Here is a 13,805-nt window from a genome sequence, read left to right as displayed (position 1 = left end):
AAGGTTCAGCTCGACTCTGAGACGGGGCGAAGAGGCGCAGCTTGGCATACACAGCAGAACATTTTGACTTATTGCACTTCTCTTATGATAAATCCCTTCTACCATAAGAGAGTGGGACAGACAGACGACATACAGAAAGTTTTCATGTTCATTTCCTTTTTCCCTTTTTTTTTTTTTTTTTGGTTTATTGCTCCGCAGCATCCATTGCTCTGAAACTTATTGAACAGACCTTAAAGTCAAACTCCTCAGACCAGTGAACCATTAGCATGTTAAAGAAACATAATTTAAAAACTGAAAAATCACACTAAAATAGTCAATAGTTGTTTCATTTGTACAAGATCATTTAAAAAAGTTAGAATACCGTGAAAACGTTAAATATATCTGTGTGTAATTTTTAGAAAGTGAAACCCGTACTATATAGATTCATTAGACATAAAGTGAATTAGTTTAAGCCTTTATTTCTGGTCACTTTGATTGTTGTGGTTTACAGAGAATGAAACCCCCAAAATTCACCATCTCAGAAAACGTGAATATTACATAAGAACAACAAAGAAAGATATTTAAAAAAAAAAATACGCCAGGCTTCTGAAAAGCTTGTTTATTTCGATGCTCTCCAGAGTTGGTTGGGGCTCCTTTTGCATGATTTACTGCATCATTATGTAATGGTGTAGAGGCTCTGCAGCAGTACTGTAACATGTTGATAGCAAACGTAGATGAACCAGTTTCCAAGTGAAAAGTCCTGCTGGGAACTGAAATCAGCATCTCCATAAAACTTATCAGCTGGAGGAAACATCAAGTGGTTGAATATGTTCTGCTGGCAGACTGGCAGTCCAACACCAGCAGATGAGATTGCACCCAAACTATCTCCGACTCTGGAAACGTCACACTGTACTTGAAGCAACATGGATTCTGTGCTTCCTCACTCTTCCTCCAGACTCCCACACTTTGATTTGCAAAACTTTATTTTCATCTGAAAAGAGGGCTTTGTGACAAAATAAGCTGAACTTTTTCGCAATTTAGTAGTTTTTGGAGATGTACCAATAATAAAACAAAGAAATAAAACAAAGTAGCTACTAATTGAAGATTAATTCAGAAGGGAATGAAGCATAAATGTTTGGCAGTAGCTGTTTCTGATATGGGCAAATACCCAGGGTGGAATCTCATTGGGGTGGCATGAGCACCCAAGAGAATATTAAAAATGCAAGCTATGATTCAGGTTTACTGAGGTTGTGAAATTTGGACCACAATCCAAATTATTTAAGTTTTAAGAAGCACCTTGAAACTTAGATCTTTGTGTTGAACTATTTTTTATTTTTTATTTTTATTTTTTTTAAAGCATTCACATTTTTCAAAATTATTCATTGGAAATAACATTTTTCTGGTACTGCTATTTCTGTTTTTATAGATAAATTTATAGTTATTGAAAAGCGAAAGCACTTCTGAAAATGTGAAAGTTTCAGCTTAAGGCAGAGTCATAAAAAATGTAAGTTTAACTTACTAACTAAAATGGGTCTTGCTTTAGTTTAACAAAACATCTACATATGTGTGTTTATCATCTGTCTGAGAAACTTTATGAACAAAAATAGCAAAAGGAGATAATCCCCCCACCCCCCTAAGTTTATAGGGTTTTCACTTTCTGCTAACCTGAAGTATCAGAGAACTTTGTGACTGTTTTAGGATCGTTGCTGGGAAGGAATGTTTAATACATTTCATTGATTCCACAGTATTGCGAGTGTCACACATAAGTATAGTTGCTTAAGGTTAGAGAAATATTTTTTTAATTAATTATGAAAATATTTGATATTTATAAACATGTCATAACATGTCTTAATGACTTAAATAAACAATTTATATATTTTATCATGGTGTTTCTGAACATTTTAGCAGAGTTTGGTATGATTATAAAAGTGTTTATAGTAAAGCTAAAAAAAGTTGGTGCCTTATTTGTTAAATGAAGGATCTGTTTATGGAAAATTAGACTGATTGCAAATGATTTGATTGATTAGGAATAATTAGGAATGTATTCCCTGAGACGTGAAGGAAGGAACTGCAGATTTTTATTCTAATCTCCGTTTTGTAACTTCAACACAATGTCAGAACTGCTATTGCATTAAACTTTCCTCACAAACTTGACCTGAGTTTGAAATGTTGGTCAAGCAAAACATCTCTTCGGATGATCAAAGGGAAAATTTTATACATTTTCTATGCATATGTTGGGGAGGTCTGTAGGTATCCCACCTCCATTATAATAATAAATTATTATTGGTTCGTCGTTGAAATATGATCTTTAACATTCCTGCAGGTGCTGCAGTTTGTTCATGACCCATTTTCTATTGAACTGAAAACTGATTTCTATATCAAAACATTTTTTTATGCCAATAATCGATGAAGCCATTTTGCAGATGGAGAGAAGAGAGGGTGGACTTGCAGTCCTCTTTTGCTTTAGGACAACACTTTCAGTCTGATGATGCAGAGGACGTTTGGGCTCATGTTTGGATCCACTTATACTCGTCAATTAAGCTTTTTTATTTTTTAATATGAATTTCAAGGACATGTCCCTCTCTGACCAATGAGAAGTGGCATGAATGCCTCAGGATTATTTATGATCCTAATTATGCAGAAATAGCTAAATCAAGGTTGTGTGTTTGAAATTCAAAAATGTACGACATGCATATCAAAGATCACACCTTATAAAAGTTAAGCTATTTAATCTACACTGTATTACTTACACAGTTTTGTGTCTTTAACATGTATAATTGTGAGATAAAGCCCTTTGTGTGAGATTTGCTTTAGTTGTTTTTATACAATAACAGATTATTAAATGTAAATGTGACGGTGTGTAATGTACTGTGTTCATGTTCCATCTGGATCTGTGGTCTTTATAAAACCTCCTCATGACTATTTGCCTCGGTTGAGTATCACTTCAAGGTTCAGCCATTGTTAGACGAAGTATTGGAGCAAATTTTTTGTTTTACATTTGATGTTTCTGAAATCAGTGATTTTTACTTTAACTTTTGTAAAGAAATAAAAATTAAAAAGACCAACTGTGTTTTTTTTTCCCCTTCTTGATTTCATAAATTATTCCCCACAGCCCTCATACAGAAGAAAACATTTCTTTTTTTGTTTTTATTTGGGCCTCTTAAAACTGAAGTTGAATAGCGTAGGTTTACAGCAACATGCCAAAGTTCTGGCAGGATGAAAAAGCTTCGAAGCATTTGCAAAAGTTCGGGATGGGTATGAGCCTGGAGGTTTTGGACTCATGACCCAATTATGTCCTCTGATTGGAACCTCGGGCACTCTCTCTTTCACCAACGGACAGCGAGGCCCTTCAATATGCTACACACCCCATCCCCCTAAATTCACAACTTGTACACACTTATTATCTGCTTTCTCAACCCCGGTTCCCAAGAAGCGGCTGGTTTTGTGTGGTCCCAACACTGTCCCGTTTTCATCACGGTTCTGACGGGTTAACCCCCCCCCCTCTACCCCCTTGTACCAGACCCCATTCTCCACCCCTCCTTGCACCTGCGCCGCTCCCACATCTCTACAGGAATGCGCTGGGGCTTGTAATCGCCTTTGTGGGGACCATTGAGTCGTACACGGCTGACTGAAACTTCCCAACCTCACAGTGCGCTGCATGGTCGCTGAATGGGACTCAGCGTGGGGCGACTCTCCAACCCACGGACGCTGCCAAATTCCAACAGTGGTGCTCCACAATCACTCCCACACAGAGCCCCGGTGCACCGCCTGGCAGGAGGGGACGGGACAGGGAGGGAGGCACGGTGCGCCCGGGATGTGACTGTCATGAATGTGTGTACGCTCTTAAAAGGGATTTTGGAGGGCGTTTTATATTAGCCATTGCAGTTATTAGAATTATAACTGAGAGTTCAAGTTTTAAATGCAACATTAGCTACTGGAAGTTTGTAGTCCAACAGACTACAGAAAGCATGAGAGGATGATATGGGTTGTTTTATTAATTCATAACTATCTGCTTAGAACAAGTGGAGGACTGCCTTAAGATCACGGCTTCGGAAAGTTTTTGTGCTAAAAGACTTTGAACGAGTATAGAAATCAGCCACCTAACACATAGTTCACCCTCTATAATGCAAAAATGTCATGGTGAGTTTATTTTGCTAGTTTTGTTACAACAAAATGACTTCTGCAATGCAATGCAATGCACAGACTTGGAGACATCATAGTGGGCTTTAACCCATATAGCTGTATACAGTTATGCATGGCTAATGTGCCAATATTTCTGTCTATCCTGCATTTTTATTTCACATTTCTTCTCGAAGGAGTTTATTCTGTATTCTGTGGAAGGAAAAAAAGCAAAAAAAACCCCCCAAAAAACAGAACCACTACTGGGTCTCCAGGTAATTCAGTGACAAAAAACACTGCAGTTTATGAAGAGGACCATGGCAGACTGGAGCGGAGAGATTTTATTTTCTAGTCCCAACTATACAATCCGACCAAGGATGTGCAAAACAACCAGATCATCCTCCACAACTACCAATAATGATCACCAAGGAGACGGACTGTCGATGGATCCGGTTAACCGCAACCCGACTGCACGTGGATGATGATCCAGGGTTTAATCTCAACACAGGGAGCAAGTCCAGGGTAGTGAGCACTCCATTAGTTCTGCACAAGTGAGAAATATTGGGGGCAACCAAACTATTGATGCACTTTACAGTTTAATGCATATAACTGAGGATCTAAGCAACAACTGTGCTGGCATTTGAGCAGTTGCCAAACTTTGTGTTTATGAGAGGTGAAGATGTGTGGCTGTCAGTTGAAAGACAAACATTTCGGTCCTTTCCTTAGCATCCATCACGCCTCACAGATATTCAAAGTCATATTTTGGCTCAAACATAAGAGACCAAACAGCTTACAGACCGAATGTCTCCTTTGTCAGAGTTGGATGGGGGGGAAAAAGCTAGACTAAAGGAAAATGCTTCGGCATCCTTATTGGAATATGTTATAAATCTTTACTGAAGCCAATAAATCATCCTGAATTGTGGATCTTTGTGTTTGCTCTTCTTGTTTACAGTTGTTCTGATGCTTTTTGAACTTTTTGACACTGAAGCAGTTTTGCTGGCACCTTTTCACTGTAGTTGTCAGAAAAGGTTTACATGCAACCATTTTGGGTTTAAAAAGTTTATCACTAATGTTAAACACATTTTTATTTTTTTAATGCTTTTTACTGGGAGATGACAAACAAGATGAGCTAAATTATCCTATTGATGAGACAGAATTTAACAAATTTTGTTGAGTACATATTAAGGATGTGTTTGAATTTAACTAATTTCTAGTCCAATTGACAGATTAAAATTTACTCACATAAAATATCTGGATTACACAGCTTGTTTTATCGGTAAAAGTAAAGAACTCAATAAACCTCCAAGAGAGACAGCTAGTTCCTGACACTTGTTTTAATCCCTAAAATTGCGCATTCACAACATGCTTAGTTAAATTTGGTGTTATTATCAAACAGTGATTTAGGATAACTCATAAAACAGGAAAGCCTCACCTCACTTTTCTAACTTATCCAAAGACTCAATTGCAACACCAGAGAAATCATGAAACTAAAAAAAAAAAAAAAAGGAGAATAAAGCAGCACTCAGTGTATGCAGTCGGGCAAAGTTGGAAAATAAGGAAATTTTTCCTTAACTTTCACCGTATTTGTGTTGCGTCTCGGTGCATTAGGTCTGCGCGCCGGCGTGCAGCGCGGTAGCTGTGGGTAGATAGAGCAAGCACTACAGGATTAAGAGGCAGCAAGATTGTTAAACATGTCAACGTGTAATAGCACGATAAGGCCCTTCCGAGGAATCCATTGGCCCAGCTGCTTTCTCTATTCCGCGCTAATCTCGCCCGGCACATTCGCTCTGTGCAATCTGTCTCCATAATCTTCTGTGACAGAGAGCAGGCTGCCTGGTAATTTTTTTTCTTTTCTTTTTTTTTTTTTCTTTTTTGGAAAAGAGGGGGGGAGACGCAGAGAAAATATGCAGAGGCGTGATAAAGTGACGCTAATTATCCCCATTTAGGACAGGGAGTGCAAGGGATCGGGGCTTTGCGAACAACCGATTGTGCGCCGCTGCTGATGGCCTCATAGCGCGGAATATATCGGTGGCTACAAGATAAGAGCGACGCGCGGAGGAGAGATTTATTGGCCGGCCAGCTGAAAGCACGCGCACGGACGTGCACATGCACGAACTCGTGCGCGCGCGAGCAGGAAACCGGGTTCTGCCACGAACTGAATCCCCCTGTATGTACGTTGCGCCCTGCACTCAGCTCTCTTTGCACCTCCAGGTGTAATTTATGCGGGTTAAATTTGCCAGAACGCGCCTCTTTTAACCTGGCGATGCGCCGTGACGGGCTCCGCCTCCCGGAGCTTTCAGGGTCTAATCCGCATCTCCTCACATCAGCAGATAAGAGAGGAAACAGAGGCGAAGGCCCTCCCTCGCCCCGCGGTGCGCAGAGATCCATCCATAGATGCACCTTTCTTTCTTTCTTTCTTTCTTTTTTTTATTTGTTGCGCTTTGGAATTTAAAGTCTCCATTGTTTTTCTTAGATTTACTCCAGCAGATTAACGCGCATCCAGACGTTTAACACGCTTTACTGTGAGGCCTAACAGGTTTAATCGACGCGCCACGCGAGTCTTCATCAGTGTGAAATAGGCCCTTTAACTATGTAGTTGAGAATTGATTTTTAAAATTCATAAGTAGGCATAAATTCCCCCCTCTTATTTGCATGTGCATGGATATTAGTCGCTATCATAAAACGAGGCCTATGGCAATCAAAACCCGAGCATGCTGTCAGAAATGAAGTCATCTCTAATTGTCATTCTTCAATTACTTTTAAGAGGATTGAAACTTCAAAATGACAAAATGACGTTGGATAATTTCTGCGAGAAACCTAAAAAAAATCACTCTTCTGAGAGATAATATATATATATATATATATATATATATATATATATATATATATATATATATATATATATATATATATATATATATATATATATGTGGTTGATTCAACAAGATCTGTCGTTTTCCTTCACCATGCGCAACGACGCGCACCTTTGTGATTAGTTGGTGTTTTTGCTCCATCAAGTTTTAAAAATCTGGAACATGTGCATCGGAGTGTTATTTCCATTGACTCCCACTTTTCTTGTTGTGGTTACATGATTGCTGCGCCTTAAGCACTTTACTTTCCTCTACTTTACCGACTTAAGGCTATCAAGTGTCAAGAGGGAAAACACAGAGAAAACTCTCTAAACGGATTACAACATGTGAAAATCACAGGATGCAATAAAGATGAAAGGAATCGTGTATTTTTTTTTTGTAATAATGATAATAAAAATAGCAGTTTTTCAACTATTTGAAGATGTTCCTCTACGGTGGACCTTGTTGCTGCTTGTAAGCAATCAGTGTATAGAAATTACGCATCGGATTTGTTTACAGAAAAGTCTCACAATTATGACTTATAAAAAGTGCAAATCAACATAAAATATTTGTGGCAGTAAATTGCAATGTGGCTTAAAATTAAACGACTAGAAAAAAATCTAGTCATTTCCTAAAACTGAATTTAAATTCAAAACATTGTGTTGGGGGGTGAGGGGGGTGGGGGGGAATGCAACTCAAGGCATCAATTTCACCGGGAATGTCAGATTTTCTGCCTGTCTGATTTCCAAACGAATGACCCGAATAGTTTCCCAAAAAGCCAATAATTTTAAAAATGCAGCACATTTTCGACATGCTTTCAAATATTTTTGAAAGCCGGCATTGACAAAATAAAAGGAAAGGAAGGAAGCCTGGAAGAAAAAAAAAATCATCAGGAAAAAAAAATCCTCTTGAATTAAGGGAGAATTTATGATAATTAAACTGGAATAAAAGACTCAAATTGTTTGGCTTTTCAGTGAGGGGCAACGAAAAGTAATCAAAGTACAAGTTAATAATACAAAAATACAACAATAACCCCCCCCAACGTGAAATGTTAGGAAAATTAACAGGTGGTTATCAAAGGCCTTCTTACACTCGGTGTGAAATTATTTCATAAATCAGCATGCACACTTTCAAAAGAACAATAGTATTAGTCTCGGTTTAAGATAAAATATACATTTTAATCTATTAAAATATAATAGATTATAAACTACACATACCTGGAATTTTTGTGAAATAGAAGAATGCGAATGTCTCCTTTATTACTATATAAAACTTTTTTGATTAAAGTGAATCCAAAAGTCATAAAATGCGTTAAAATAAAACCCTTCTCGTTTAAAGAATAACTCGCAGAAATAAATGGTCTCAAGGTGGGGGAAGCAACGTGAAAAGAGATATTTGTTTTCTTTACTCAACTAGATGATGTTATTTTTGTCAGAAAACGTGGAAAAATAATCAATCTAAGACCGCCCTTTTAGGAATCAAAGCAACATCTTGTGAAATTTATTCAATTCTTCTTCATTGCAATATCAGGGGCTTTTCACCTGCAGAAAAGCGCTTAAATTACAACAGCGGGTCGCCCGTCTTTCTGTGGAAATATTAAAATTATTCACAATTTACATTAATTAGAATGTTACAATAAAAAGAGATGACCTCCAAGGAATTAAGACACAGGCTTCTGCAAATTAACACAAATATTTAAGGAATGTGAGTTCTTCTCCATATCTTTTAAAGCACTTTCTCATGACTTTGACATGTTTTCTCACTTTTAAATAACTTACAATGACTTAATTGAAAAATAAAATAAAATAAAATAACGGGAGCGCTGAAGCAAATAAAGGCCCCCCCCCTTTTACTCCCCCATGCACGTGAACCTGGCTTCCCCCCCCTCCTCTCCGCCCTTAAATAAGAGTGTGAAGTGATGAGCAAACAGATGGTAGCACAATAACTAATTTCTCAGCGTCTTATTCGTTATATATTTCCGCTTGGGAGAACAGCCGAGATGAAATATTATTTACCCATTCATTTACAATGTCATAAACATTCTGTACAAAATGCATGGAGCTCTGGGGAGCGGGGTTATTTTTAGAAAAGAGGTAAATATTTGGTTATGTGTTCAGTCGCAGTTTGCAGGTGTTTTCTGTCAGTTCTAAATGTGCGTCAGAGGGACCGTCCCGTTCACTCCAGCCGCGGCGCTCTGGTAATGCTGCGGCAAGGCGTGCAGTCTGCTCTGCATGGACGGGTCCCCCGGCTCCCCGGTCGGTAAATACATGCTTATCATCTCCCTCAAGTCTCCAGGGCAGGGACCCCGAGAGTGCGTGCCGCTGACGGGTGGACTCACGCTCGGTTCCGACTTCACCAGCGACCCCAGCGTTCCCATGGCAGCCGAGGAGGAGACGCCGGAGCCCTGGTGCTGCGTGTAGGTGATCCCGCCGTAGCTGGACGGAGAGGCGTTCATGTAGCTCTGAGAGTTCGAGATGGGGCTGTACTGCAGGGCCGTCATGTCGTAGCGGTGCATGGGCTGCGGGTTGTGGGAGTGGTGGTGGTGCGAGTGGTGGTGGTGGTGCGCCCCGCTGCCGGGATGCTGGCTGTAGGCGAGCTGCGCCTCCTGCATCATCGCAGCGGCCGCGGCGGCTGCGGCCACCTGCCCCGAGTACGCGCCGTTCGCCCAGCCGTTCATGTGCGCGTAGCCGGAGCCGGCGGAGCCTCCGTGACCCCCGGGGCTCTCTAACCTCTGTCCGACCCCGGATGAGCTCATGCCGACGCTTAAACCGACCCCACCGCCGCCGCTGGGCCCGGAAAGCAGCCCGCCGGCCAGTGAGTATTTGTCCTTCTTCAGCAGCGTCTTCGTCTTTCGCCGCGGCCGGTACTTGTAATCCGGATGCTCCTTCATGTGCATGGCTCGCAGCCGCTTCGCCTCGTCGATGAAAGGACGCTTCTCCGCCTCGGACATCACCTTCCACTCGGCGCCCAGGCGCTTGCTGATCTCCGAATTGTGCATCTTGGGGTTCTCCTGTGCCATCTTCCTCCGCTGGCCCCGGGACCACACCATGAACGCGTTCATGGGTCTCTTCACGCGCTCCTGGCTCGCTTTGGAGCCGCCGTTCGGTCCCGTTGGCCCCGTATTCGTGTTCGTTTGGGGGCCGGGGGAATGAAGGTCAGTCTCCATCATCATGCTATACATTCACCCTGGTTTTAAACTTCACCACCAACAGAGGAAAAAAAAAAAAAAAAAAAAAAAAAAAAAAAAAATCTGTTTGAAGATCAGGTCAGGCGCGCACAAGTTGATACGGGGTGCGCCGAAGATGACCGAGTCAGAAAATTATTATTCTCAACCTTTAATGAAACAAGCTGGAGATGAAAATTAATCCGAGAAGGCATAAATATATTTATAAAAAAATATTCTCCACGCAGTATTTCACTCAGCCTTCGGTCTTGGGGTCGCTTCTCATCCAAATGTGACAGAATGCGCGTTCGAGCCACTTTCCCTGTTGGAGTTGGAGAAGTTGGTTAAAGCGGCGGCCATGTGATGCGCACTGACAGCGGTTAAATGAGCCACAAGCGGCCAATGGGGCTGCAGCAACAGAGTGATTTGCATGGCGTTTGGTCAGGTGACTATAGAGGAGCATGGAGGAAGAGGAGGAGAAGGAGGAGGAGGAGGATCAATCCCGCAAATAGCACGAGGCATTTGAACATTTTCAAACAGACTCTCAGAGACTTCAGCAACAAAAATAACTGAGATTAGTTTGCAGTGTTGGTGGGTTCTGTCAGTGATAGCAGTTAGTCAGATATCTCTGTCGTGTTTAACGAAAATTTATGATTTCTGACGTCTTAGCAGAAATCATAAGCCTCAGCAAAGTTTCTTAAAGGAGTGGATGGATGGTGTGTTTGGGTGCCACCAATGGCGCCACCCGCAGGGGCGCGACTGCTTTCAGAAATTTGCTGACCACCTCAATTCCAGATAGAAGAGTACATACATCAATTACTTGAAAAGTGTATTTTTTTTAATTATTGGATTTGTTTATATTTCCTTTACAGCTCATTGAAAAAATAAACAGACATTGAAGTAAGATATTGCCTGTTTCAGTTATTTATTTAGTTGTTTATTCATTCAAGAATTTTTCTGTAAGTCCTTCAATGCATCATTAACATCACAAAACTGTTGTTTTTCAGAGTACCAAACCACGGCCACCAGCACTCTGTCCCTTGGCCCCAAATCTTTCTGGGGACGCCCCTGGGTAGGATATTAATCTGCATCAAGTGCAGGAAAAAAAAAAGCCTAAATAAATAAATAGGTAGAACTTCTTGAGTTGTCCTTATTGCCTAAAATTATATTCATAAAAACTATTACACAATTAAGAGAGTCTGCAGGTCTTCCAGGCCGTGCTCCAAAAAGTTCACGTTGGTGGGTTTATTGGAAGTGAGGGCTGAGGGGGTTCACAAATAAAACTCAAAGTCTTAAGAACATTTTAGGGGAACCATCCAAAAGACTAAAGAAGGATTACATTTAGAACTTTTATAAGCTATTTAATAATGTCACTTTTTTTCACCCTAAACACAAAACATCAGCTGATTTGACATACTGGAATGCACTTTTGTGTGTGTGTGTGTGTGTGTGTGTGTGTGTGTGTGTTGTCCATGATTTAAAAAAAAAATACTGGTACTCCTGGTATCATTTGAGGCCGGGTCCAACAGTGACTGACAGGCTGTTGGACCCTTAAGGACAAAAACTAAAAGCATTTCAAACAAACAAATACTGAAAAATAGCCGCCACACTTGTTTCAACTCAAAACGTTTAAAGCACACAACTGTGGATTACTTCTTTTAAGGTCATATTTTTCTCCATATGTTGCATAAAAGTAGGGCATCCCAATCAATGCGCATCTAAACTGATTCTTCTGTGCGCACACATCCAGTGGAATAACACTCTCCTTCATCCGATCTCATATGAACCAGCGTTCCAAAACCAATTTACAGTTCACAGTGCCTCTTTTTCTCTTCACTCTCTCTCTCCCTCCCTCCCCGTCTCTCCCTCTCTCTCTCCCTCTCCTGTCCTTCCAGGTATGTAATTAAGGTATGTAGTAATAACATGTGTCAGGGAGTGAAAATGCACGCACTCGGAGCAGGAAATGATATGAAAGCGATTTTGTAAAGAAAGCAAAGTAAATGTTCCAAGAGGAGAGGTTCATAAAGAGGGAAAGCCGTTTAATGAGGTGAGGCTTCGGGGGAAGGGGCAAAGCGCAGGTATCGCCGTCTGCTGGCGATGGCGATTCTGCAAACATTTAACAGTTACAGCCTACTTTTTTTTCTCTCTTTTTTTTTTGCGCAAAACGTATAATGGCTCTCACTTAGGATTCCCTTGAAGCATACAGCCCGATGGCAGACCATGCAGCAGAGAGGAGCGGCTTACGCGTCTTGGAGTGCGGCGCGTACATAATCCAGATTTCACAGCTGACCTCCTCTGAAAAGCCCAATCAGCCTCTAATTGAAAGGCAAAACGAAATACCACTTCCCGTGGCGAGACTAACGATTTAATCATTTCTATCTTCATTCGCTGCCCCCCCCCCCCACACCTCTCCCCCTTTCTTGTTATAAATAAAAAAAATAAAATAATAGTACTAATAATTAGAGTTTAGCTTGATGTTGCTCTCTGTTGAGGGGCCGGAGGGAGCGGGATCGGGATCACGCAGACCGATCCGCGGGTCTTCTGGTAATGGGGTTAACGGGGATCACGGCGCTTCCAGCGCCTGTGGCTTCAGGCTTGAGGAAGCTGATAATGTAACAATGAGGTGAGAGCCAAAACAGCTCACAGAAAACACGGAGTGAGAGTGAAGCAATGGAGGGGAAATATTTTTTATTTTTTATTTTAATTTAATTTAATTAATTAATTTTTTTATTTTTTGCGTTATTAATATGAAATAAACAGCAAGAAAATGTTTACCGTTTTATCGTTTAAAACTGTTCGAATATGTTATTATTATTATTATTATTATTATTATTATTATTATTATTTATTTTTTTAATAATCATTAGGTGATTTTTAAAAACTATTTCGTTGATGCTTTAACAATTCATGTTGTAATGGTATTTTATATGCTCCCTTAAAGACTGTAGGTGAAAAGTTATCAAAGGAAGCACACATGTACAGCAATAGCTGTCAATATGGAATAGATCTACATTTTCATTTCGAATTTAAAGTGTATTACTTTTTCCTATTTCAAGGTTGAATCAATTTAAACAAAGGCTATATCATCCTTTCGCAGCATGCTTAAAAGTAAAATGGTGAAGAAGAAGAAGAAGAAGAAGAAGAAGAAGAAGAAGAAGAAGAAGAAGAAGAAGAAGAAGAAGAAGAAGAAGAAGAAGAATCAATTATAAAAATATTCTTTTAATCTCCTGGGTGCAATCATGAAGTCACATGAATGTAATGATTAATACTGCTCTTTATTCTCCATGTTGAGAGAGGATTTGGGAGTTGTACAAGGAGGATTAGCCTTTTACACCGACACTAGGACCCCGTTGGCCCCCTGTTTACTTTCTCTGCCCCCCCCCCCCCCCCCCCCCCCTCTTCCTTCCTCTCTTAACAAACCTCCTTTTCAAACCTCCACGCTCCTTTGTGGCCCCTGCTTCTGGAAGAGAATGTGTGAGCGCCGTCATGACTGTGCACGACTGGGGCCAGGGGGTCAAAGCGGTTATCCAACACACGACCCCTCCACCCCCGACCCCCAACAAACACACACACACACACGCACACACACGGACACGCACACACACACACACACACACACACACGCTGCCCCCACTATCCACAAATATAAGAGAATGCTCAGTGAATGCATAAAACCCTCATGCGTCTTTGCGCTT

The 13,805-nt window shown here is 40.7% G+C and overlaps 1 protein-coding gene across 3 annotated transcripts in view; it reads right to left on the bottom strand.

Moving 5' to 3' along the window:
• LOC106961031 (transcription factor Sox-1a) overlaps positions 1–13,805 on the bottom strand; it is a 121,795-nt gene that overhangs the window by 8,808 nt on the left and 99,182 nt on the right. The window contains exon 1 of one of the 3 annotated variants that reach the window (XM_015054506.1): positions 9,286–11,100. The exons of 1 other annotated variant lie outside the window; for it this stretch is intronic. In XM_015054506.1, coding sequence (XP_014909992.1) covers positions 9,286–10,128 — 843 coding nt within the window. In that variant the 5' untranslated portion in view covers positions 10,129–11,100. Of the gene's footprint in view, positions 1–9,069; positions 11,101–13,805 lie in introns of those variants that run through there. One more of the 3 variants, XM_015054504.1, reaches the window with a different exon arrangement.

The sequence above is a fragment of the Poecilia latipinna genome, unplaced genomic scaffold, assembly GCF_001443285.1.
Source record: "Poecilia latipinna isolate Pla-1442-1.1 unplaced genomic scaffold, P_latipinna-1.0 Scaffold1255, whole genome shotgun sequence".
Lineage (NCBI taxonomy): Eukaryota > Metazoa > Chordata > Actinopteri > Cyprinodontiformes > Poeciliidae > Poecilia > Poecilia latipinna.
Note: the sequence above shows the minus strand (reverse complement) of the source record. Positions and strands in the feature narration are given on the sequence as shown.